This window comes from Dipodomys ordii, unplaced genomic scaffold (assembly GCF_000151885.1).
Source record: "Dipodomys ordii isolate 6190 unplaced genomic scaffold, Dord_2.0 Scaffold79, whole genome shotgun sequence".
Taxonomy (NCBI): domain Eukaryota; kingdom Metazoa; phylum Chordata; class Mammalia; order Rodentia; family Heteromyidae; genus Dipodomys; species Dipodomys ordii.
Window position 1 is genome coordinate 1,240,081 of NW_012267295.1, and position 25,995 is coordinate 1,266,075.

At 55.2% G+C, this 25,995-nt stretch overlaps 1 protein-coding gene across 1 annotated transcript in view; it reads right to left on the reverse strand.

The window, feature by feature from the left end:
- Nucleotides 1–1,027: 1,027 nt before the first annotated feature.
- Nucleotides 1,028–25,995, reverse strand: part of Zc3h7b (zinc finger CCCH-type containing 7B) — a 51,832-nt gene continuing 26,864 nt past the window's right edge. Inside the window, exons 2-22 of the mRNA XM_013024778.1 lie at nucleotides 24,749–24,782; nucleotides 24,440–24,637; nucleotides 23,169–23,327; nucleotides 21,247–21,327; nucleotides 20,380–20,436; nucleotides 17,956–17,998; nucleotides 17,235–17,428; nucleotides 15,909–16,230; nucleotides 14,584–14,642; nucleotides 13,737–13,836; nucleotides 13,223–13,384; nucleotides 11,444–11,649; nucleotides 9,871–9,971; nucleotides 9,097–9,278; nucleotides 6,027–6,112; nucleotides 3,206–3,339; nucleotides 2,988–3,093; nucleotides 2,770–2,878; nucleotides 1,968–2,101; nucleotides 1,692–1,855; nucleotides 1,028–1,313 (exon numbers count right to left, since the gene is read on the reverse strand). Of these exons, the coding sequence (XP_012880232.1) occupies nucleotides 1,028–1,313; nucleotides 1,692–1,855; nucleotides 1,968–2,101; nucleotides 2,770–2,878; nucleotides 2,988–3,093; nucleotides 3,206–3,339; nucleotides 6,027–6,112; nucleotides 9,097–9,278; nucleotides 9,871–9,971; nucleotides 11,444–11,649; nucleotides 13,223–13,384; nucleotides 13,737–13,836; nucleotides 14,584–14,642; nucleotides 15,909–16,230; nucleotides 17,235–17,428; nucleotides 17,956–17,998; nucleotides 20,380–20,436; nucleotides 21,247–21,327; nucleotides 23,169–23,327; nucleotides 24,440–24,637; nucleotides 24,749–24,782 (2,917 nt within the window). The remainder of the gene's footprint in view (nucleotides 1,314–1,691; nucleotides 1,856–1,967; nucleotides 2,102–2,769; nucleotides 2,879–2,987; nucleotides 3,094–3,205; nucleotides 3,340–6,026; nucleotides 6,113–9,096; nucleotides 9,279–9,870; nucleotides 9,972–11,443; nucleotides 11,650–13,222; nucleotides 13,385–13,736; nucleotides 13,837–14,583; nucleotides 14,643–15,908; nucleotides 16,231–17,234; nucleotides 17,429–17,955; nucleotides 17,999–20,379; nucleotides 20,437–21,246; nucleotides 21,328–23,168; nucleotides 23,328–24,439; nucleotides 24,638–24,748; nucleotides 24,783–25,995) is intronic.

Sequence of the window (25,995 nt, forward strand, 5' to 3'; positions counted from 1 at the left end):
TTCCCCAAGAAAGAGCGGTTGTGTCCGTCCCATCCTAGAGTAGCTTAGGAAGCCCACAGTCAAGTCTCCTTCCTCTCCAGTGTCCTGACCCCCACCCCCCGAGATGGGGCGCCCACCCCTGCCCTCTCCCTGCATAGACAGACAGACATGGGATGTACCTCTGCTGTGCACTCTTGACAACTCTCCCTGGAAGGGGACTGTCCTTCCACTGGCGCCCACGACCAGCTCTCCTGAGGGACCCCAGGGGTGCTGCGTGGGTCCTAGCCAGCCAGACTCCAGCCCATAACGCGTGAGTCTTTTGGCCGTGGTTTATATGCCATGTCTGCCTCATGCTGGAGGCTAGAGACCCTGGGCAGACTGCTCCTCCCCAGAGGCTAAGCCTCGGGTTTCTGTTCTACAAAATGGGGTTTGAGCTGAGTCGGCTCTTGAAGGCTGAGGATTTACAATCTATATGATACTAGTGGCCAGCAAGAAAGAGGTCTGAGGTGGGGTGGTCCCAGAGCGCCTGGAACCCCAAGTCGCTCCAGGGATCATCCAGCCCAGCCCCTCTCCTCTCTTCCAACCAGAGTGGACATCGAGGTCCCGGGACTCAAGCTCCATTGTGGGGCTGCATTTTAAAGCTAATCAGGGCTTCCTGCCCTCTGTTGTGTCTGGATCTCCCTGGGGCGGGGGACAAAAAAAAGAGGGGGGGGAGAGAAGGACCCTCCTGCTGCAGATTCAAGTGGGGACCCCAGGCTCCCCAGCCCTGAGCTTTGGGCCCCCTGTAGGAGCAGACAAACTTAAAGCTGTAGGCTGAAGCCAGAGGGGCCAGCCAGGCTCTTCCCTCCCTGGCCACGGGAGCCTGGGGTGGAAAAGGAGCCTGGGACCACTTGGGGCTGCAGCAGGTGCACCTGGGCGATGGGGGTGGAGAAGATGGACAGGGCCCCAGGTGGCTGGTGAGGGAGGCCGCCTGCACTCCTGGTGGTCTGCCCTGGCCCTTCCACCCCCACCCCCGACCTCAGGATTTTGCCCATGGCTGAAGCTGGTCCTACTCCCCGGTGGGGGTGGTGGTGGCGGCAGCAGCAGCGGTGGCAGCAGCAGCAGGGGCAGCAGCAGAGGCTTCGGGGGTGGCACCAGCGGTGTCTCCATCCTCTTGCAGTAGGAAGTTGTATTTGCCGAAGTCATCATCCCGTGGACACAGAAGCATGTCCTTGCGGGCCTTGGCCAGCTTCTGCTTCAGCACCTCACGACGGTCCAGCCATTCATTGAGCTCTTCCTGTCCATGGGCGCAGCGGCACTTGTCCCCGTCCGGGCAGGCTTTGCCCTTCTGGAGCCTATGTGGGTAGCAGGGGGCTCACTACCCGAGCTCGGTGCCTTCCTGGCCCCCACCAGTTGCCTTCCCCTGAAACAGGCCTCTCACCCAGGCAGCTCAGGGCCAACCCAGAAGCCCCAGTGCTCTGGGATCTGACCCAGAGCTGCAAAGTGTCTGAGTCGGGAGGGCATACACACGCACGTGCATGCGCACGCACGCACACACTCATCTAGGCAGACCTTAAATCCCATCCCTCACCCCAAGGTTGATCTTGCATCCGATACAGCAGGCCTCATGCACCCTGAAGCCAAGAGGGAGGCAGAGCAGCCACTGGGCTCAGGGTGCTCAGGCCCACCAGCTCCGGCCCTAGGAACCACCATAGCCCGCCCTCGCTCAGCACCTGTCACAGAGCCGGAATTCGCCCATAGGAAAGCGATAGGCCCAGCCGCTGGCATCACTGTCGGACGTGAAGACCTTCTCCTTGTGCTTCTCCGACTGGATGTGCTGCTGCCACTGCTTCTTGCTGTTGCTGTTCTTGCCGCAGAGCCAGCAGTGGTACCCCATCTGCAGGCACAGCTGTGCAGGTACCTGCCGCCCGCCTCTGTCCCGCCCGGCCCCTCCAGGCTGCCTCCCGCACAGGTTCCCGCCTAGCTCGGGCATGGGGGTGCTTGCTCACCATAATGTCGGCGTAGTCTGTTGGCATCTGGATCTGCTTCTCCCCTTCCCGAGAGCTGATGGGGGTCCCTTCCCCGGGCTTCCCTGGGTTATGCTTTTTCAGCCACATGTCATAGGTCTGCTGCATGTCCAGGACTAGGCAGGGGACAGAGTGGCTGGTGAGGGGGCTTCCCCAGCCATCTTCCCGCGATCCCTGCTGCACTCCAGGCCCAGCTGAGCTGCCCGGCCTTGGATCTCGAGGCGGCCTGGAGCAGGCACGGCTGCTAAGGCCTGGTAGGCATAGCAGGTGCCAAGGGCTGTTTAGCAGTGAGGAGACATAGGGTGACTCTTGGCATTCAGTTAGTTATTGTGGTTGGTCATAGGGCTTGAACTCAAAGCCTGGGCACTGTCCCTGAGCTGTTTGTGCTCAAGGCTAGCACTCTACCACTTTGAGCCGTGGCCCTACATCCAGTTTTCTGGTGGTTAATTGGAGAGAAGAGTCTCACAGACAGGCTGGGAGTGTGGCTTAGTGGTAGAGTGTTTGCCTAGCATGCATGAAGCCCTGGGTTTGATTTCTCAGCACCACATAAACAGAAAAAGCCAGAAGTGGTGCTATGGCTCAAGTGGTAGAGTGCTAGCCTTGATCAAAAGAAGCCCAGGGACAGTGTCCGGGCCCTGAGTTGAAGTCCCAGGACTGGGGGGGGTGGGGGGAACCAACTCACAGATGTGTTACCAAGGATGGCTTTGAACTGTGATCCTCAGCTCTCAGCCTCCTGAGTAGCTAGGATGACAGGCGTGAGCCACCAGTGCTCAGTGCTACTCACTCTTATTCTCCTTCATGAACGTCCACATGTCCCTCTCCTCAGGGCTGTGTGCGAAGGAGCAGTTCCCCACGTACTGGCACTTGCGGCCATTCTGCGCATGGATACAGAGCTGTGGGTACAAGTGACAGTCTGCTGAGAACGCTGGGCTGTGTCCTCGGCACAGGAAGGAAGGCCTGCCTCCAGGGCCCAAGTCACCTGCGTCCACCCCCAGTGCTTACGTCGTATTGCTGTGGGAAGTTGCGAATGGACGGCAGTGGTCTCACCGACACCCATTTCCTCTTGGCCTTGGACATCACCAGGAGGACACGCCGTTCCTTGGTCCAACTGAAGGACACAGAAGGAAGCCACTTGGGGTGGTACGACCTCTTCAGAGATCCTTAGTCTCTCTGAGTCTTGGCCTCTTCTCCCAGCATGCCCCTGCCCAGTGCCCGCTTACCAATGCCGGGCCTTAGCACTGCAGTATTTGAGGTCCTTGTCAGGCTCTACCACCTGCCCATTCCTCCAGCACTGGCCACATACAAACTTCATCTGCAGGTCAAAGGTGCTGGGCCCATGTGTCCTTGGGCCACCCTGTTGGAGGTTGGAGGTACAAGGCCTGAGGCCCAGGACTTTGTTACACAAGCCACAGCCTCTGGGACTGCCAGGACGGCCAAGAGCATGGGATGGGCTGGTCTATACGCCCCGGTTCTCCTGACAATCAATGGCTTCCAAACTGCAGGCCTCACGGCTTCTTAGGGTGAGCTGGGCCTGGAGTGAGGCTCCATCGATCCTTGAGACCAGGCTCAGTGTCCTGGCTGTCATGGGTGGTCACAGTGACCTCACAGCCATAGGGTACAGGCATTGTCCGTAACAAATCCTCATACACTGGTGCCTGGGCAAGCCCTGGAGTGCCTCGCTCATGCTGGGTGGGGATGGCAGGCAGGGCTTCATGAATGAGAAACCGAGGAGCTAGATGGCAGGAATGGCACAAGTGGGGAGGAAGCAGGGCAGACTCTGGACAAGATGTCAGAGAACGTGGGATTGGCTCCTGGGTAGGTAGGTCTCCAATATACCCCAAGCCTCAGTTTCCCATTTGTAAGTGCCAGGGCTCACGCAGCCAGGACCATGGGGAAGGACAGGCCATGTAGTCAATGGGAAACAGATTGAATTCAGCAAGATGATCTTGAAATAGCGCCCCAGGTCCAGAGCCAGTGGCTGAGGCGGGTAATCCTAGCTACTCAGGAGGCTGAGATCTAAGGATCTTGGTTCAAAGCCAACCTGGGAAGGAAAATCTGTGACTCTTTTTTTGTCAGTTGTGGGGCTTGAACTCAGGGCCTGGGCTCTGTCTCTGGGCCTCTTTGTGCTCAAGGCTAGCGCTCTACCACTTGAGCCACAGTGCCACTTCACGTTTTTGGGTGGCTAATTGGAGATAAGAGTCTCACAGGGACTTTTCCTGCCCAGGTTGACTCCAAACCACAATCCTCAGATCTCAGCTTACTGAGTAGCTAGTATTATAGGTGTGAGACTCTTTTTTTTTTTTTTTGCCAGTCATGGACCTGAACTCTGGGCCTGGGCGCTGTCCGTTAGCTCTTCAGCTCAAGGCGAGCACTCTACCGCTTGAGCCACAGCACCACTTCTGGCTTTTTCTGTTTATGTGGTGCTGAGGAATCGAACCCAGGGCCTCATGCATGCAAGGCAAGTGCTCTACCACTGAGCCACCTTCCCAGCCCAGGTGTGAGACTCTTATCTCCAATTAAGCACCACAAAAGCTGGAAGTGGAGCTGTGGCTCAAGTGGTAGAGCACTAGCCTGGAGCACAAAAGCTCAGGCATAGTGCCCAGGCCCTGACACAATCTCTAGGATTGGCACCCAAGGGGAAAAAAAAATCTCCCTAGGAGGCTATATGCATTACAAAGGAGAAAGTATAACTTTGCAGTAGAGGAAATGGCTGCAGTCCGGGCACCTTCATCCAGCTATCCTTGAATCAGGTTATCAGTAGTAATGGGACAACCTGCGATGACAATGACAGTGCTTCCTGAGCTGTGTCTCTGTGGCATGAGGAAACCTTGCCCAGTCCACCGGATGGCCCTTCTACAAAACCACAGTAATGTCACAGAAGACAGAGACCAAGGAACCATTCTAGATTAAAGGAAACTGCAGAGATGCAGTGCACTTCCTGGAATTCGGAGGACAATTTATGAAACCTGAATAATAAATAATCTTGTGTCAGTGCTAATTCCCTGGTGATCTACCTTTACTGTAGTTATATGAGTGTTCCCCGCCCCCTTTTCTTTCCTTCTCCCCGCTCTGATACTAGCACTGGACATTGGGGTCTCAGTACTGTCTCTGAGCTTTTTTTGCTCAAGTCTAGGGCTCTACTGCTTGAACTACAGCTTTTTAGTGGTTAATCGGAGATAGGCATCTCAAGGACTTTACTGCCTGGCTTCAAACTGCAATCCTCAGATCTCAGCAGCCAGAGTAGCTAGGATTGCAGGTGTGAGCCACCAGGGCCCATTTTTAAGACACATACAGAAGTGTTCAGGGGTAAGAGAACAGCATATCTGCAACTTACTCTCAATGGTTAGGGAAAAAAAGTGTGCATATTTATGAACATAAATGTACATGTGTATATGTGTACATGTATGTGCACCTAGGACAAAGCTACGTGCAGGAAAAGGAGACACACAGTCAGGTATCAGTGGCTCACATCTGTACTCCTAGTTACTTGGGAGGCTGAGATCTGGAGGATCACTATTCAAAGCCAGGCCTGGGCAGAAAAGTCTATGAGATTCCATTTCCAATGAACCAGCTAAGTATGAGACTAGAGGTATGGAACAAGCAAGGTAAGTCAGAGTGTGAGGCCCTGAATTCAAACTCTAGTAACAGCACCAAAAAAAAGACAGACATCCCCACATAAACATGGACAATATAGTATGGAATATGCTAACGTGACTTTCTGTGAATCCAGAAAAGGATGTACATGAATTTTCAGTCTTTTTTTTTTTTTTTCCCCAGTCCTGGGGCTTGAACTCAAGGCCTGGGCTCTGTCCCTGAGCCTCTCTGTGCTCATGGCGAGCGCTCTACCATTTGAGCCACAGCTCCACTTCCAGCTTTTTCTGTGTTTGTGGTACTGAGGAATGGAACCCAGGGCTTCATGCACGCTAGACAAGCACTCTACCACGAAGCCACCTTCCCAGTCCTCATATCAGTCTTAACACTTGCCGGTACATATGCGAAGCACAGAGACGGCCGCTGGGGACCCAGCTCCCAGGGCCTTACCATGCTGCCGCTGGCCTTCCCTGCGTGGGCTTCCATCTGCTGCCAGTATTTCTTGGATTCCTGAACGATGTCTTCGTGAGTCATGCCTGGAAAGGGTGAGGGCCGACACAGGTACCCTGAATGGGCAGGACGCCTGTGCGGTGCCAGTGCCAGCCAAGGTCCAAGAGGAAGGCCAGGCCTGGCTACGGTAAAACTCAAGGTACAGAGGAGGAGCTGTGGTGTGACCCCCCTCCAGCCTGCTCCTCCTCCAGCGCCCCCTTTTCAGAACACGGAACCCATTCTTCCAGGCACACTGACTTAGAAGTTAACCTTGACATTATCTGTTTTTTATTTTTGTTTTCCTCAATACTGGGGTTTGAACACAGGGTCTTGAGCTTGCTCTGCTGCTACTTTACCACTTGAGCCACATCTCCCGGCCTGTTTGTTTTTATGCCATTCCTAGGGCTTGACCTCAGGGCCTGCGCGCTGTCCTTGAGCTTTGGCTGCTCAAGGCTAGTACTCTTACCACTTGAGCCACAGCTCCTCTTCTAGCTTTTTTAGTAGTTAATTGGAGATAAGTCTACTGGACTTTCCTGCCTTGGTTGGCTTTGAAACGCAATCCTCAGATCTCAGCTTCCTCAATAGCAAGGATTACAGGTGTAAGCCACCAGTACCTGGCTTTGTCTTGTTTTTTTGAGATAGGGTTTCACAAAGTTTTCTAGTTGGGCTTGAGTAGCTAGGATTACAAGTGTGAGCCACCGGCTCCTGGCATATGCTGCACTTCTATAGAGCCTACAGCCCCGCAGGTTTACCCCGATGTTCAGCTCTGCTATACACTCAGGTAACCACTGAGTGTGGTCTGCTGTGGCTAAACATCACTATGTGGTACGTGACTCTATCTCCCTTATGGTGAAGAGATTATTTTCTTGTCTGTCATGGGGCTTGAACTCTGGGCCTGGCTGTCCCTCAGCTTTTCAGCTCAAGGCTAGTGCTCTACCACTTGAGCTACAGTACCACTTCTGGTTTTCTGGTGGTTTATTGGAGATAAAAGTCTCATGGAGGTCGGGCGCTGGTGGCTCACGCCTGTAATCCTAGCTACTCAGGAGGCTGAGATCTGAGGATCTCGCTTCAAAGCCAGCCCGGGCAGGAGAGACCGTGAGACTCCTATCTCCAATAAACCACCAGAAAACCGGAAGTGGTGCTGTAGCTCAAGTGGTAGAGCGCTCGCCTTGAGCTGAAGAGCTGAGGGACAGCGCCCAACCGACAAAAAAAACAAAAAAACAAAAGTCTCATGGAGGCTGGGCACCAGTGGTTCAAGCCTGTAATCCTAGATGCTCAGGAGGCTGAAATCTGAGGGTCACGGCTCAAAGCCAACCCAGGAAAGTCCTTGAGACTCTTATCTCCAATAAACCACCAGGAAACCGGAAGTGGCACTGTGGCTCAAGTGGTAGAACGCTTGCCTTACAGTGCCCAAGCCCAGAGTTTAAGCCCCGCAACCCACAAAAAAAAAAAAAGTCTCATGGACTTTCCTGCTAGGGCTGACTTTGGAACCACGATCCTTAGCTCTCAGCCTCCTGAGTAGCTAGGATTACAGGCATGAGCCACAGGTGCCCGGCAAGGGACTCTTATATGAAGGTCCCTGCTCCCATTAATTGCTTCACCCTGTGGACATTCTTCCTCCTAAACACGGGCCTTCAGCCTTGCTATTCCCCCACCCAGGCATTCCTGGCTCCTTTCTTTTCTCTTTTCTTTTCTTTCTTTCCGTGGTGGGGGCTGAACTCTAGGTCTGGGCGCTGTCCCCTCAGCTCTTCAGCTCAAGGCTAGCACTCTACCATTTGAGTCACAGTGCCACTTCTGGTTTTTTCTGCTTATGTAGTGGGGAGGAATCGAACCCAGGGCCTCATGCATGCAAGGCAAGCACTCTACCACTGAGCCACCTTCCCAGCCCCCGCCCTGGCCCCTTTCTTTCTCTCAGAGAAGCCCCTACATCCACTGCATCCCACTCCGGTTGCTTGTGGCTCTGCCTTAAATTTCTGTGCCACACTGATGCCTGTCAGAAAATATATCCCCGCTGACACTAAGAGGACACTGATGATCGCATGTATAATATTTTATATTCCCCCAAACGCTGAGGAAATTCTGACAGCCAGGCACTGGTGGCTCTCATGCCTATAACTTTAGCTCCTAGGGAAGCTGAGATCTGAGAAACATGGTTTGAAGCCAGCTGGGGCAGGAAAGTCTGTGAGACTATCTCCAATGAACCACCAAGGAAGTGGAGCTGTGGCTCAAGTGGTAGAGCATGAGTCTTGAACACAAAGGCTCAGGGACAGTGCTGAGGCCCTGAGTTCAAGCCACAAGAACAGCACATGTACACACACACACAATTCTGACAGGCGGTAGGGAAAAACCTGCTTCCTAATTCTGATGAAACAGTTACATCTCTCTTTGCATACGGACCTCTGAAGCAATGGTCTCTACTAGTTCATGCCTGAATCCCAGCACAGGAGGTGACAGGAAACCCCTGGTACAGAGTGTGGAGGCAGAGACTGGGCTCAACACTGGTCAACAACCAGACCAGCAGAGGAGGACCCAGAGCAGAGAAGTGATTTTGCTTCTTCTTCTCCTTCTCCTTCTTTTTGTTATCAGTGCTGGGCCTGCAGTTTAGGTTCTAGGCGCTGCCCCTTAGCTTTGTTGCTCAGAGCTGGCACTTCACCCCTTGAACCACAGCTCTACTTTCAGCTTTTTGGTGGTTACTTTGTGTCTGGGCTGGCTTTGAACTGTGATCCTCAGATCTCAGCCTCCTGAGTAGCTAGGATTACAGGCGTGAGCCATGGGTGCCTAGCCTGGAAAGGGACTTCTGACCATCACAGGCAGCGAGTGGAGCTGAGTTGGGACTCCCTTTCCCAGTTCCACACCTGCTCTCCCGTGGCAGCCCCCAGATGGGGAGAGACCCACGATCTCCCGGCCTCGCAGCCCCCTGCAGCACATCCTGTCTCCTCTGGGCTATCTAGGATGTGTCAGCTCCCCGAGAGCTGCCTTTCTCCGAATTCCCCCCCACGCCCCCCCCCACTCCCTTCCCCCAGCCCCGCACCTGAGTACTGCTGCAGCAGCCAGACCTTGAGCTCGATGAAGCTGTGGGCGAAGTGACAGCTGTCCTCGCGCAGGCAGCCGTAACGCACCTCGTGGCGGCACACGTCGAACTGGAAGTGCTCCTGGAACTGGCGGATCTTGGAGTACTTGAGAGAGGTGGAGCGGACGATGTGCACCAGGCACCTGGTGGGGGGGGGGCGGGGAGAGAGGGCGCAATGCAGACCCCAGGCCCAGCACCTCCCACCTTCCTGACAAGGCTGCCGTACCCAGGGCCAGGCAAGCTGACAGATTCTCCCTGGGCCAGGAAACCCAAAGTTGTAGCATCTACTGGTCCACGGCTAGGCTAGGATTTGAACCCAGGTCTGCCCGACCCCAGGGCTTGGCTCTGATACCTATGCTGGGGACAGAGGCAAGGTGAGAAACAGGGAGCAAAGGCAGGGGTGCTGGGACTGACCCAGCATCCCCCGTTCCCTGCCTGCCACTGCCATGACTGTGCAGAGTGGAGGGCAGGAGTTGAATACAGGGCTGCAGGGTCCTGATTTACCCACTGACCACCTGCTTCTCCCCTGTACAAGAGGAACAGGGCCTCCTCCCCCAAACGCCTGCAGACACCATGAAATCCCCACGACAACGCATGGAATACAGGAGCTACTCGATGAGTGTGGTTCCTGAGCTTCCCAGGGGCGACCCCCACCACTCTCGGCCCTCAGCTTTTGCCCAGCCTTTGGGGCTGCTCCCAGGGAGCCTCTGATCCTGGCCTCAGCCCGCTACTCACTTGTTGTTGTAGAAGCTGTGCTTGGCAGCCAGGTTAGAGCAGACGGATGGTGAATCCTTGGTGCCCTTGCTGATGATCCGAGGCTTACTGTCAAAGCAGATCTGCCCGGGGAGGGAACGGGCTGGCAGCCTGCAATGCCATCTGGGGAGGGGGGTGGGCTAGAACCCCAAATGACATCCCAGGCAAAGACAGCTGTGTCCGGTAAGCTTGGGGTGAGGGGCTGAGGAAGAAAATCCCAGGGTCTGACTCCCCCTCCTTCCTCCTTCATGTTTCTGGCTCCAGCTCACGGATGAGCTGAGCCTTGGCCCCCACCCCCACCCCAACCTCACCCCCACGACTCCGAAGGCCTGGGACAGGGGCGACGCTGGGTCTCTGAAGCCTCAATTATAAACTGGTTAGAGCCACACCTGCTCTGTCTCACAGGTGCTCTGAGCAGCTCAAAAGAGAGAGAGAGAAAACTCAAACTGGTAGCTCGCACCTGTAGTCCTGGCTACTCAGCAGGCTGAGATCTGAGGATTATAGTTCAAAGCCAGGCTGGCAGGGAAGTCTGAGAGACTCCTATCCGTAATTAACCAGCAAAAAGTCAGAAGTGGAGTTGTGGCTCAAGTATTAAAATGTCAACCTAATGTAAAAAAATGCTAAGGGACAGCATCCAGGTCCTGAGGTTATGCCCCAGTGCAGGAAGGAAGGAAGAGAAGAAGGGAGGGAGGGAGAGAGGGAGGGAGAGAAGGGAGTTTGGTAAATTGTGCCAACTGCTCCCTGAGGGGAGCTAGCACCAGGCCTCCCGGCCGCTCTGAGGATTAGGGGAAGATCAGGACTGGACTGAACTGCACCAAACTCAGCAGCAGCCCAGTCCCCAGCTCTTATTCCCTCAAGATGGACATGACACTGTTCTGTCTGTTCTCGGGCCACAGGCCAAGTTTCCGCCCAAGGCTGAGCAAGGTCTGGGGTAGCTTGGAGGAGCCACTAGCCTGAGAGCTGGGACTGAGAGGGATGAAGAAACATGGGAGAGCATTTCCTGGGGAACAAACCACCAGGACACAGGCCGGAAGGACAGGGACATCAAAGCTGGGAAGTGAAATGCAAAGCCCAGACATCTGGTTCAGGACCGCAGTGCCAGGCACTCGGAACCTAAATCAACAGCCATAAGGACAATGCTGAGTAAACTCCTCAGCTACCTAGAGATGACCACACATGGCGGCTGGCATTTGGAGGTAGGCCTGGACTTTACCTCACCTCTCTGAGCCCCAGATCACCAGAGGTACATGGAGTCAGCATCTGGGTGCTGATGCTGCCAGGAGAAGGCCTACCACTAGCTATCCATGAAGAGCAGGTGGGTGGGTCGCTATTTCTTCCTGGCCTCCATTTCCACCACTGCAAAATGACAAGGCTGGCTAGGATCTAGACCCTAGCAGGAGAAGATCCTCAGGGCCTTGCTTTCTGATAGTCCAAGGATGTGCAGACTCAGGCCGAGGACTTGGGTTCCAGGGCTAACCTCATGATGGCAGTCCCTAGCCCGATGTGTGCTTGGATGGTCCAAGCACCATGGAGGAGGGAGGGGGCTGGCAGGTACCTCACAGAGGAAGGTGAAGATGCCCTGGTGCTCCTTGAGGAGCTTGGCGATGGTGAGGCTGCCCCGCTTGACGCCCCCCAGTGGGTCGAAGAGCAGGTCGCGGTTGAGGGTGCCCTTCCGCTCCTCCGTCCACACGTCGATCTCCTCCTGATGGTAGGCGAAGGTGCAGTTATCTCCGTACTTACAGTCCTGCTTGTTAATCATGTCTGCAAAGAGGCAACAGCACACACGTTCTGCCAGGCGGGGACAGCAGCCCACAGTGTCCCCACGATCCCAAAATTACTGCTACCCTCTCCTACGAGGACGCCTTCCTGGGTGCCAGGTCTGGGTCACTGTGCTTGGCACCCTCAAGACTGCGTTATGCAAGTCAAGCAAGAGAGGAAGTATAGAAAAGGCTCCATTGGCCAGGTGCTGGTGGCTCACGCCTGTAATCAGGAGGCTGAGATCTGAGGATCGCGGTTCAAAGCCAGCCCAGGCAGGAAAGTCTGTGAGACTCTTATCTCCAATAAACCACCAGAAAACCGTAAATCGTGCTGTCGCTCAAGTGGTAGAGTGTTCCTCTTGAGCTGAAGAGCTGAGGGACAGCGCCCAGGCCTACAGTTCAAGCCCCATAACTAACAAAAAAAAAGAAAAAAAAAGAAAAGAAAAGGCTTTGGAGAAGTAGACAGAAAATAGGGATTTAAAAAATGATTATCACCAGGAAATGAATATTGTGTGGTTAACAGCATGGCTGGCAAGAGCTGAACAGACAGAGGTTAGGATTATTTGTTACTCTCTAAGCCTTGGAGAGAACATTGGGCGGTGAAGGTTGAGGTGTGTGTGTTTGTGTGTACTATTATTGAGGCCTGAACTTCCCTCAAGACCAGTACTCTACCACTTGAGCTACACTTCTGGTGGTTAACTGGAGATAAGAGTCTCACGGACTTTCCTGCCCAGGCTGGCTTTGAACCACAAGCCTCAGATCTCAGCCTCCTGAGTAGCTAGGATTACAGGCATGAGCCACTGGGCGCCCAGCTCACTTTTATTTATTTATTTGTGTGTGTGTGTGTGTGTGTGTGCTGATACTGGGACTTGAATGCAGGGCCTGGATGCTGTCTCTTAGCTTTTTTACTCAAGGCCGGCATTTCCCACTTTTTGGTGGCTAATTTGGGATAAGAGTCTATGGACCTTGCTGCCTGGGTTGCTGTCAAACCACAATCCTCAGCTCTCAGTCTCCTGAGTGGTTAGGATTACAGGTGTGTGCCACTGGTGCCTGGCTCAATAAATCACTAAGGAGGCCAGGGAGTTTGGAAAGAGGAAAACAGGCTCAGACACTGGAGCCTTTCCTTTCCTGAAGAGGCCTGCTTTCCTCTGTCCTCTTTTTCCTCTTTCTGAGTCCTAGGTACTCAGGAGGCTGAGATCTGAGGATCATGGTTTGAAGCCAGCCTGGGCAGGAAAGTCTATGAGACTCCAATTAACTACCAAAAAGCAAAATCCCCAAAGTGGAGCTGTGGCCTTGCGCAGGAAAGCTTAGGGACACATCACCCAGGCCCTGAGTTCAAGCCCCAGGACCAGCACAAAATAAATAAATGTGGAGCTGGTCAGGAAAGGAGGTGCTCACCCTGACATGTCAACTCATCCTTGATGGCCTCATGAGCCCTAAAACCTCAGCTTTCTCCCCTCCCTCCCTGGCGGTGAGGACCACCTCTGCTCTGCTGCCTGAACCAGCCACACAGCGGCGGCAGGGTGTGGGAGGAACTGGGCTCTGGCTGGCACCAGCCCCCACGGCAGGCCACCCACCTTTGCACAGGTAGTAGGAGCCCACAAAGCTGGTCTTGGTGGGCCGGGGCCGGATCCGCTTCCAGGCTTGGTCCTCTGAGCTCCGGAGCCGGCCCAGTAGGATGTCTCGCTTACATTTGTGCTCCAGGCCCTCTCGGTAGGTATAGTCGCCTGCCTTGGGGCCTGCAGGGAGGATTGGTGGGGGATGTGGCCACAGGCAGGCCGGATGGAGGGGGGAAACTGGTGAATTAACCAGCCTGCATCTGGATTTCCCTGCCATTCTCTTCCTGGAGGCCGGGGCAGGGGCAGGGGGCCCTGCATGTCTCTTCCCCTACCTCCTTTCCACAACAACCCTGAGCTACACAGTCATGTGGTGAGCCTACCTACCTCAATGGTTCTCTAGCAATCATGGGAGGTCCCTAACCAAGGCCCGCCCCCTTCCCTTCCTGTCCCAGATCCCCCACAGACACGTGAGGGTCCTCTCACTGTGGGCTTTCACTCTCCTGACACTAGCAGCAGGTGTGGGTTGGGTTACCTGTCTTGGGGTAGCACAGCTGGCAGGCCTGCTTGAACTCATGGGTGGCAGCTAAAGGGTTCTTGATGAGCAAGGCGGTGTTGGGCATGGAGGGCTCCGGCTGGAAGGGGAAGAGGTGACTGTCTTGGGCCGTGGTGACAGCTGCAGCCACTAGGGCTGTGCTGTACCCCGGGTGGAGAGCACTCTTTGACTCCCTCCCCCTCCCAGCCCTTGTATTATGATCCAGGACCCAGAACATCAGGACGAGAACTGGAGTCCCCGCAGGGGAAGGTGAGCAGCAGTGAGCCTGGTTCAGAACATTCCTTGAGCGGAAGGTCAATGTGAAGTGGGGAAACAGCGGTGGCCTTCATGGAGGCCTTACAGTGCCCTCCCCCCAGTCCCAGGCAGATTCCATGACTTCCCAGGGCCACACGGCTAGTGTCTGGGCTGAGGTCGGGGTGCGGCCTGTCCACTGCTGGTGAACCCAGGACAGGTTAAGCTGGAGACTAGACTAATGCAGGGCTGCCATGCCTTGTGCTCCTCTAGCACAGAGCGAGCATCCCCTGTGTGCCGGCCAGTGCAGGGCAGGTGGGGAAGGGCGAGGAGAGCACCTCGGGCCTCTGGGAGGCCTCCTTCATGGAGGGTATAGCATCTCGCCGCAGGGCTCCTCTTTGGCCCTGAGACCCAACCAGAGGCCCAAAGCCACGCCCCCGCATGCCCCCCCCCTCAAAGCCACACCCCTATGCCCCCCATCTCAAAGCCACGCCCCCTCACGCCCCCAATGTCTCAAAGCCACACCCCCTACGCCCTCCACACACACACTCCTCCAGAAGAAAGGAGGTACCTGGAAGCTCAGCCCATGACTCACCGAGGGGGCCGGTTTCTGAGTACTGCTTGGGGGGCGGTGGTCTTGTGAGTTGGTCTCCTCTGGGCAGGGAAAAGATACAGAGGTCACCAGCCCTGCCACGGAGGAAATGAGGGGCCTTCCCAGAACTTCCTCTGTGCAATTTTATTTATTTTTTTTGTCGGTCATGGGGCTTGAACTCTGGGCCTGGGTGCTGTCCCTCAGCTCTTCAGCTCAAGGCTAGTGCTCTACCACTTGAGCCACAGCACCACTTCCAGTTTTCAGATGGTTTATTAGAGATAAGAGTCTCACTGACTTTCCTGCCTGGGCTGGATTTGAACCACAATCCTCAGATCTCAGCCTCCTAAGTAGCTAGGATGACAGGCGGGAGCCACTGGTGTCCAGCTTCCCCTGTACATTTCTAACTCAAGAGAAGCCCCCAAGCCATGGACCCTGTCCTGATCAGCCAGGGCCTCAGCTCTGCCCCTGTCTCTCTATTCTCCAGCTGCATGCCACCCTTTTGCTGGAGCCTTCTGAGGGCTGCAGTCCACCCCTGACCCCCCAGAATCATGCAGGGCCTGTGCCTCTGGCTCCTTCCACCCTGCCAGTAAACTCTGACAGGCCCAGACACCTCCCTCCAGGATGTCACCCCACAGGCCCCACCCCCAGCTCTGAGTGGCCCAGGCCACATCTGACTGCCAAAAGCCAGCTCCATCAGGACTTGGAGAGAGTCAGGTTTTTTTCTCTGGCTTCCGGCTGAGGGAGCAGTAGCCTTGTCCTCCTGACCCCAATCTCAGGGTCATCTCCACAGAACCCCCAACCTAGGGCTCTAAGGCTCTTGAGAGCTAGGCAGAGATCACCAGCCTGAGCCACAGGAGCCCTGAACTACTGCAGCTCTGCTGTTTGATCTAGAACAAGATACCTAGCCTGGCCAGGTGCAGTGGCTCACACCTATAATCTCAACAACCTAAGGATTGCTGTTTGAAGCCAGCCTGGACAGGGAAGTGCTATGTGACACTTATTTCTAATTAAGCACCCAAAATAAAGCTAGACGTGGAGGTGTGGCTCAAGTGGTAGAGCACCAGCCCTGAGTGAAAAAGCTAGGGGATGGTGCCTAAGCACTGAGTTCAAGCCCCACTACCAGTGCACGCATGCATGCATGCGCGTGTGCGCGCGCACACATCCAGCCTGAAGCTCAACTCCGCAGTGCTGAGCACAGCAGAGTCAGAGCACTGCTCAGGACTGCCCATGGGGAGGCGGCCTGGGCTTCAGTACAGAGATGTCAGAACTGAAGTCACAGAGATGGGATTTTGCCCAGTGGGGAAAGAATGCGCCCAGCAGGGCCTCACCTATGAAAGAGTCAGGTTTGTCCAGGGAGCCTCGGACCGACCCGAAGGTATCCAGGGCCTCCAGCCGGGTGTCTGAGTAGGGGAGCAGGTCCAGAGGGTCCAGCGCGGGGCCTGGGGCGTCGAGGGTGTCCAGGACTGAGGCAGTCAGCTTCTTGGAGGGATCGATGACAAGGCCGAAGGAGGCAGGGGGCAGCGGGCTGGAGACGGGGATGGAGCCGCCCACCACGGGGGGCAGCAGCGGGGTCCCGCCAGGGAACACGGGTATCAGCTGGGGCAACTCACTGGGCACACCACTGCCAGGCAGACCGCCCTGGACCAGAGACTGCAAGGTGGGACAGAGCCAGGGATCAGGGGAGAACATGAATTACCCGGCTTTGGGCAGAATGAAGCATGAAGCTTTCTGGGGAGCCAGTAGCTACTCTCCATCTGCCTGTGAGGTGACCCATCCCTCTGGGTGTATGTTCTAAAGTGTGTGTGTGTGTGTGTGTGTGTGTGTTGGTCATGGGGCCTGAGCCCATCCCTCTGGGTGTATGTTCTAAAGTGTGTGTGTGTGTGTGTGTGCGTGCGTGCGTGCGTGTGTTGGTCATGGGGCCTGAACTCTGGGTCTGGGTGCTTTCCCTCAGCTCTTCAGCTCAAGGCTAATGCTCTACTTCTTGAGCTACAGCGCCACTTACGGCTTTTTCTGCTGAGGAATCGAACCCAGGGCTTCATGCATGCAAGACAAGCACTCTACCACTGAGCCACCTTCCCAGCCCTGGATTTCTTTTTGTTACTAGTCCTGGAGCTTGAACTCAGGGCATGGGCATTGTCCCTGAGCTTCTTTTGCTCAAGGCTAGCACTTGAGCCACAGCATCACTTCTAGCATTTTCTGTGTACGTGGTACTGAGGAATCGAAGCCAGGGCTTCATGCATGCTAGGCAGCACTCTACCACTGAGCCACATTCCCAGCCCACCTCTAGCTTTTTTTTGTGCTCAAGGCTAGTGCTCTACCACTTAAGCCAGAGCACCACTTTCGGTTTTCTGGTGAGTTATCAGAGATAAGAGTCTCACGACTTTCCTGGGCTGGCTTTGAGCCATGACCCTCAGATCTTAGCCTCCTGAGTACCTAGAATTATAGACATGAACCACCAGTGCCAGCTTCTGGCCTTTTTTTTTCTTTAAACAGTCTCTTAGTCTTTCCTGCCCCTGGCTGGCTGTGAACTGAGATCCTCAGATCCCAGCATCCCATGGCTTCCTTCTAAGGTCTTTATTTCTTGAACTATGACATGGAGACTAGGCACTAGGCCGGAGAAGGGCTCAGGGGGCTGGAGGTGGTACATGGCTCACCAGAGAGTCTAGGAGGGTATCCAGCTCTGGACCAAAGACATCCCCATCCGAGAAGTCATCCAGGCCCTCGGTGCTGGGGATGGCCCTGCCGCTGCTGTCCAGAGGGGCCAGGAGGTCCAGCACGTGAGGAAACAGAGACATGGCAGGAGCAGAAGGGAGCAGGGCTGGGGAGCTGTGCAGGTCCACATAGCAGTCTGTGGAGGGGAGAAGGCTGCTCAGTAGCTGCCCTGATGCCATTTGTTGGGAGTGGAGAGCGAGCCCCAGGGCCCAGGGTGTTCAGCCAGCACCTTCCCTTCCTCCCCAGCTCCACCAGGGCCTGGCACTGCCAAACACCCGCCCAGAGGCAGAGGCTTGGGGGCGGTCAGGGAAGACAGCCCAAGGCAGAGAGCCCATTGGTCTGATCACACCAATGGTTTGATCACACCCATGGCTGGGGCTCAGCCTGTGTATCTATTATCACCTTTCTATGGGGTAAGCAAATGCCCTGGAAGCTAATGAGGAAGAGAGGGGAAAAGGAAGACTTAGAAAGAGGCAGAGGGCCTGGGGTGAGAATCAGGAGACAGCCTGGGGAAATTCTCTAGTCCAGAAAGGGAGTCTATGTCCTCTATCCCATTTCTAGGCTTCTCTGTGTGCAGAGCTGGGACAGGGCTGGACAGGGGTAAGGGGCTCAGCCTTCTCAGAGATCTTGTTCCCACTCTGCCGTCATGATTTGGGGTGCTACCTGTTTCGATGTCATCAATGGATCCGAATCCGTTGGACATTCCCTGTGGAAAGGAAGGACATGGCGGTGTTAGCCAGGCAAGGACCACGGCAGGGTGTGTCTCTGAAGCCTGGCTGATGAAGAGTCCCTGGGGAATACCCCAGCACCCAGGGTGGATACCAGACACCGCCCCCATGCAACCGGGGCTCAGGCAAGCACAGGTGCGGTGTGAAGGTCAGACAGTCACACAGGGGCACCTCAGGGAAACAGTGGCCCAGGAGAAAGGATATAACCTCTGGGCCTCAGTTTCCCCACCTGGAAAAGAATAGGGTCCAGACCATAGGGAGGTGGTAAGGGTTTTGTCGAGCCCTCTGCAACACAGCACATACAGTCTGCAGTTCAAGACAAAATGATACCCTTCCCCAGTTACAGCCCCAGACTACGAGGAGGCAAAAAAAGGTGGGGGGAGTCATCCAAGGTAGGACCCCACTGCCACTGAGCTGGATCTGAGCTTGCTTTCCAGCCTGGCTTCATCTCTAACCCCTCTGGGCTGTTTCCTTAATTGTTAAGTGAGGACACGCAAGCCACCCCCGCCAGCTGCACGTGGGGTGAAATGACTTGCATTGGTAAAACACTCAGACCAGTGCCTGGCGCGCAGGGAGGGCTTTCTAAGGGCCTATTAGTTAGACAGATGCAGAACACATTTATTTTTGGTTGTGGGGCTTGAACTCAGGGCCTAGGCACTGCCCCTGAGCTCTTCTGCTTAAAGCTAGCACTCTACCACTTTGAGCCATAGCTCTATTTCTAGTTTTCTGCAGGCTAATTGAAGATAAAGAGTCTCAAGGACTTTCCTGCCCAGGCTGGCTTGGAACCACAATCCTCAGATCCTGAGTCGCTAGGATTACAGGTGTGAGCCACCAGCACCCAGCTGAACACATTTACAATTGCAATCCGAAAACTGGCTTAGGCGCTTAGCCCCAGCCTCTATAATCTACCACCGGTGGAGTCCTGCCTCGTCCCCACCTCTGGGCCATGCAGGGCACACGTGATTTCTTTCCCCTAGACTTTCTCCCATTCTTCTTGGGGTCTGTCACAGTTCAGCAGAAGTCCTGGCCCCCTGGCGAGGCTCTAGGTGGCCCTGGCCTCCTCTGTGCTCCCAAGGAGGAAGGCCCAGACCCTTACTGTTAGCCATCCTCTGCCAAACATCCATAATGATAGCAACAAGACTCATCCTGTACCAGAGGCCTCAGCCAAGCCATCCCATCCGCCATTGGACTTAGCCCTGGCCCCAGCCTCCATTTTGTCCCACAGCACCTACATTAGCTAAGCGTGCTATTCGCAGGTCCTGCTCCTTTGTTACTAACATTCAGCTAGTCATAGGGGTTTATGGGACCCATCTCTCCAGCAGCCTTTTACCTGTAATCTCACAGCCACCACATGAACATGAGCAAGCTGAGGCCCTGAGAGGAAGGGTGTAACTCAGGACCTGACCAACATGTCTAGTTGTGGATCCCTCTGCAGAAGCCCTCTGGTGAGGAACTGGGTTTATGTCCTGGGCCATGTTCCTCTCCTGACCCCAGGTCTCTGCTCAGGCTCTTCTGCTGGCTGAAAATACCATTCTTTTGTTTGTTTGTTTGCTGTGGGGCTTAAACTCAGGGCCTGGGCACTGCCTCCTGAGCTCTTTTGCTCCAGGCTAGTACTCTACCACTTTGAGTCACAGCAACACTTCCCATTTTCAGGTGATACATGGAGATCAGAGTCTCACAGACTTTCCTGCCTGGGCTGGCTTTGAATCACCATCCTCCCATCTCAGCCTCTGGAATAACCAGGATTATAGGCGTGAGCCACCAGTGCCTGGCATCAGAATGACCCTTTTTCATCTACTGTCTGAAAGCTGCCTTCCTGGCTCTGTGAAGCCCTCCAGCCAGGCTTCCAAGGCTGTCTGTCCTGACAACTCCCAGTCTTCCTTGTGCTCTGTCCACCACATGCCCTACTTACACAGACTCTAAGCCGTGTAAGACCCTTGACTGTCTCATGCTCCGAGAACTCCTGTGGGCACACTCTTTCGCGTCTATATAGGCCTCTAGTACGCTAGGGACTCTGCCTGCCACCACCCAGCAAGGAGATGTTCCCGTGTGTGTGCGCTGCGCCAAGGCCGAGCTAGCCTGGCTTCTCCATGGTGGGGACCACTCCGCTGAGGCAGAGTGAACTGGCCAGCCCAGACCGCTGTGGATGTGGTGAGGGACAGGTAGAAGATGTGCCAAGGGCCTCGGACCAGGCATGTTGCCATGTATGGTGTACAGGCTGCACACCAGCAGGTCACTGCAATGCCTGGGGCCGTCTATACCCAGAGGGCAAAGCCAAAGCTCTTACCATGCATGGGCGACCCAGAGACACAGGTGGTGTGGAGCAAAGAAAGGCCTGAGGTTCCAGGCCCCTGCCTACCTGATCTGCTACACCAGCTGCAGTACCATTACTGAGCAGAGAAAAGGTTTCCAATTCCTGCCAGGGATAGAAGTAAAAAGAGATTAAGACTTTAAGAGATGCCCAGTATCCTGCATCCAGAAGCAGAGAAGCCCCAGCTGCTGAGGGCCACCATGCTATGTGGGGCTCCCTCCTCTGAGCCTGCCATTTCCACCTGTTCTGTCTCCCAGGGTCACATGGGACTTTGCTTCTTCTACCCTTGACCTCAGGAGATGACCTTCAAGTACACATGGTGCTTTTCATCTCGAGCGTTCTCTTGTTATATTCATGCCAAGGGCCCTCTGTGCGGGCCCAGTGATCTCCACCTTCCCCAGGCAGGCGCCGACGTGGAGAACCAGGGACTAACTTGCGCAAGGTCCTGGCAGAGAGACTCTAGAGCTTTCCTGCCTGCAGCTTCCAGGCATGGAGTGAGGGCCGAATGGACATGCATGGATGTGAAGGAGGCCACGCGATCCCCACATTTCAAATGGGCACCTGCGGGGGTGACTTGAGAACACAAAGCTGAAGGAGGCCCACGGGAACCCAGGCCATCCTCAAGGCAGGTCGCACCAGCCAGGGCAGGGAGAGCACTGCGTTTTAACAGCTGATGTCTAAGGTACACTGGGAGTGTTCGCTGCTGCTCCTCTTCCGCAGGCCCCTGCTGCTCATTCCAGGGCTTTCAGCCAACCGGGAGGGGAGGGAAGAGCGCCTGTGATTGCTCCCTCTGCTCTCAGCCAGCCCTGGCCCCCTCATCCAGCTTCTCAACAGTGCCCAGTCCCTCCCTCCATCCCTCATCCCACCCCACTCACCCCACCAGCCCCCCAAGCCCAGGGCCCTGAGCCTACCTACCCGAGGCCTCTTATATGCCTTCCGCACCCGCAACCCGAGCTTCTGAGCCAGCTCCTGACCCAGCTGAGTGACGCTTTCATCCTGGAGAAGCAAGACATGAGCACCCAGTGGGTTAGGTAGTCCTCCTAGACACTTCGTGCAGCCCTGCAAGGAGGGCCACGGTGACCCCATGTCACAGACAAGAAAGTGAGGTTCCAGGTGACACGTGCTCTCCAAAACACACAGCTAGCGAGCAGTGGGCTGGAACCACAAACTTGTGTTTTTGTTGTTTTTTTATTTGGGGGAAGAGAAACTTATTTTTTTGGTCTTGAACTCTGGGTTTGGACAATGTCCCTGAGCTCTTCAGCTCAAGGTGAGCGGTCTACCACTTGAGCCACAGCACCCACTTCCAGTTTTCTCATAGTTCATTGGAGATAAGAGTCTCATGGACGTTCCTGCCCAGGTGGGCTTTGAACCATCTCAGATCTCGCCCTCCTGAGTAGCTAGGATTATAGGCATGAGCCACTGGCACCCGGCTTAAGGTAACATTTTACTTCACTTTATACACTTATCTTTGGGACAGTCTTACAGTGTTATCCAGGCTGACCTCAAACCCTTGGGCTCAAATGATCCTCCTATCTCAGCCTTCTGAGTAGCTGGGACTACAAGCATATGCTACCATAACTGACTGCTTTAGCGAGGTCTGAGACACCAGCACCCAGCTAAGATTCTGACTTGTGAACTAACGGGAATCAGGAAAGAAGTATAACATCATCTAACATGTTCTAAACAATGCTGCCTGGCCACTGCGCTGATTGTCCTGCATGACTCTCTGATTCTATGCCCAGCATAGCTTCATGATACATTATGGAGGATGCACACCAGCCTCCCGCAGGCCGAGCCATGGCCCAAGGCACACTTCTAGCAGGGAAAGACCCAAATCCTGGCCGGCTCTCCTGCACTGACCACTCTGTACACTGCCTGCCCTATTCTTTCCTCTTTCTGCCCCACTCAAGTGCCACCTCCTCCATGGAGCCTGCCAGGACTTTGACCGCTCCTGTTCCCTTGGCCCTTCCTGGGCGCCATTTACTCTTTTTCTCCAGGCTCGTGCACAGCCATTATCCCAGGCATCGAGTAGGGTACACGCTTCACGGATGAGGAGCTGATGGGCAGGGGCACGAGGGGTGGAGCCAGGCTTAGGCCCCAGGCCCGTCCAGGGGACTGTGGGTCCTCAGAGGAGCAGAGCTTTTCCCATGTGGGTGGTATTCAGTAAATACTTGTTAAGAGGATAAATGGGAGAAACAGGACATGTGTTCAGCCCTGCGGTGTTCTGGCAACTTGTCATCTACCATGGTTAATTTCCTACCCAATGACAATCCAACATGAGTCCCAGCATATAGAGCACCCCTCCCCCCACCCCCGTTTTATGCCAAGTCCTGGGGCTTGAACTCAGAACCTGGGCACTATCCCTGAGCTGCTGTTTTGCTCAAGGCTAGCACTCTTAACACTTGAGCCACAGAGCCACTTCTGGCTTTTTCTGAGTGGTTAATTGGAAATGAGTCCTACAGACTTTCCTACTTGGGCTAGCTTTGCACTGAGAGCCTTAGATCTCAGCTTCCCGAGTAGCTAGGATTAGAGGCATGAACCACCAAAGCCTAGCTACAGCACCCCTTTAATCCTCACTGTGGAGGCCAAGACCACAAAGGAGAGAATCAGACTGCCAGGGTTCAACACGTAGCTCCGCCGCCCCCTGGCTGCATCATCACCTTTCAAGTGGAGACAACGAGAGCCCTGACGTCACAGGGCTGCTACAAAGATGAGGCGAGCAGTGGCTGGCACACGAGCCAGCTCAGCATCCACACCGGGCCCTGCAGCTCTGTGTGACACAGGGAGAAAGCGAGGCTCAGCGGCAGGGGGGGCCTGGCCTTGCAGCAGGGACTTACGTGCGGCAGCGCGAGGGAGCACCGGCTGCTGCACTCGTAGGCCTCCTTATGGCGCCCCAGCTCGTTGAGGGCCCGGGCCTTGCGGAAAAGCGCCCGGATGTTCTCGCTGTCCAGGCCCAGTGCCTTTTCGCTGTCTTCCAGTGATTTCTCATACATGCCCTGTGGGAGGGAAGTGCACAGCCTGACCCCTGTGACCTTCCCTCCCCAAACCTAGGGAGGGACAGCCACCTCCCTTGCAGCCCAGGGACAGGCTGGAGACCATGGGGAGAGAAAGGAGAGTCAGAGGGTGTTGGGTGTCTGTGTGTCCCACTGGTCAGACGCTGGGCCAAGCGCTGCAAGAGCGACAGGGGTGAGTCTGGTCACTCGTCACGCATCTGCCCCCAGCTCAGAACGTCATGACTGAGGGCAGCAGTGGCACCTTGGGGAAGCACAACTCGGGAAGGCAGCTAGCTGTGCGCACACAGCAGACAGTGAAGGGCACCCACGCCCCATGCCTGCACACTCATCTGTCCACAGCACAGCCTGGTCTGTGGGGGTCTTCCCAGGCCCTTGGTGCTCACAGGAATCCCCTACAGGACTTGAGCATGGCTAAAGCTCCAGCTCAGCAGTGGGAGCAAGAAGGAGGGGGAGGGGAGAGAGGAAGGGAGGGGCAGAGAGGAGCAGAAAGTTCAGACTTCCAGCCCAGGATCACTCCAAGATTCTAACTTACCTCATCTGGGGCAGGGCTAGAACACCAGTACCATTATTCTTCTAGCGCTGGCCCTGGGACTTAAGACTCAGAGCCTGGGCGCTCTGTCACTTAGCTTTTTTTCACTAAGACTGGTGTTCTACCACTTGAAGCACAGCTCAATTTCTGGCTCTTGGGTGGTTAATTGGAGATAAATAAGAATCTTAAGACTTTCCTGCCCTAGCTGGTTTGACACTGCGATCCTCAGACTTCATCCTCTGGAGATAGGATTAAGTGCTAGGATTGCAGGCGTGAGTCACCAGCAATGGCATGAAGAACCATTTTTTAAAGATGTTTTGATTATGAATTCATACTTTTTGGTGACAGCATCTTATTAGATTGCCCAAGAGGGTTTCAAAGTCCCAGATTTAAGCAATCCTTCTGTCTTAGTTTCTCAAAGAGCTGGGACTACAGGTGCCTGCGACTGCACACAGCTCCTCTGTGTTTTTCAAACTCTCCAGGTCATCTGCTGTGCAGCTGGGACTGGGGTGTGGGGAACATCTAGATCTCTGGGTGCAGATCTGGCGGGCAGCAGCCGGCTCACCATGGTGAAGTAGCAGGCCGCCCTGTTGACATGCAGTTTGCACAGCAGCTCGCGGGGCAGGGACACCTGGTCAGAGGCGGCGTAGTCGGCCACGTTCAGCCCCTCCATGTACTGCACCAGGGCCTGCTTGTAGTCCTTCTCCCGGAACAGGTCATTGCCCTCAGCGAACAGGTTCTGCACCAGCTTAAGCAGGAAGGCCTGGGTGAAGGAGGGTGACAAGGCAGCTCAGCAGATCATGTCGATCTACCACCCCCTGCCCCAGACGCACCCACCCACACCTCCATTCACTCCTCCAGCAGCGATACTCACCTCATACTCTTCTTGTTTTAGGGGTAGTGTTGACCTAGCAGGAAAAGACAGACACAGGTCTGCATGAGTCCATGGGTTCCAGCCTCGTAGAGCCCCAGGGCTGAGCTGCAGGCCTAAGCGTGTGCTGGGAACGGAGTCCTCCAACTCAGACCTCAGCCACCTGCACACCAGGTGAGGGGACAGCACGCACGTCATCTGGTTCTTACAGAGGGACATGCGTGCTCCCCAGGGCCCGATGGGCAGGCTCTCTCAGGAACTGATGCTGAAACAGAACAGACTGGCACCAGTGCCATCCCTGGCTCCAGCAGCCTAGGATTCCAGTCTGTGAGTGCGAACCTCCAAATCTACTGTTCCATGGGCCTGGGAGCCATGACTGGGCAGGAAAGGAAAGAGCAAGAGGAAAAAAATCAGATGCTGGCCAAGGTGGACTGGCCATGGTCCCAGCTGTAGCTCGTGGCCAGGTGCAGGGGATGCACAGGGCACCTGTAGCAGGAGTCAGGGACAGGAGTAGGTGGAGCGATAGGAGCAGGGAGACAGGGGTGCTCTTGGGTAATTAACACTTATATGGGCTTTAGAAGTGACCCCTCCCCAACCCAAATCTGTAACTGCAGGTGCACAGAGGCTGCCTCAATCTGAGCCTCTGCCCTTCTCCTGCCAAGCATGCAACCCCGCATCCCCGTCCTCTCCTGTGGCCAAACCACAAAGCTGTGGGTGGAAGAAAGCGAGCTCATCTATTCTGGTGCTCTTCAAAGTCCTGTGTTGAACTGGCCCCTTGTGGACACTGAGGAACTAGCCAGGGTAACGGGCACTGGTGGCGCTCACCTTTAAACCTACCTACTCAGGAGCTTGAGATCTGAGGATGGCAGTTCAAAACTAGCTCAGGTAGGAAGGTCTGAAAGGTTCGGTTGTGGGGCTTGAACTTTGAGCCTGGGCCCTGTCCCTCAGCTCTTCAGTTCAAGGCGAGCACAAGCACCTACCACTTGAGCCACAGCACCACTTCTGGTTTTCTGAGTGATTTATTGGAGATGAGAGCCTCACAAGCTTTCCTGCCCGAGCTGGCTTTGAACTGTGATCCTCAGATCTCAGCCTCCTGAGTAACTAGGATTACAGGCGTGAGCCACCAGCACCTAGCATCTGAGACTCTTTTTTTTTGGTGTCCGGTCGTGGGGCCTGAACTCTGGGCCTGGGCGCTGTCCCTCAGCTCTTCAGCTCAAGGCTAGCACTCTACCACTTGAGCCACAGCGCCA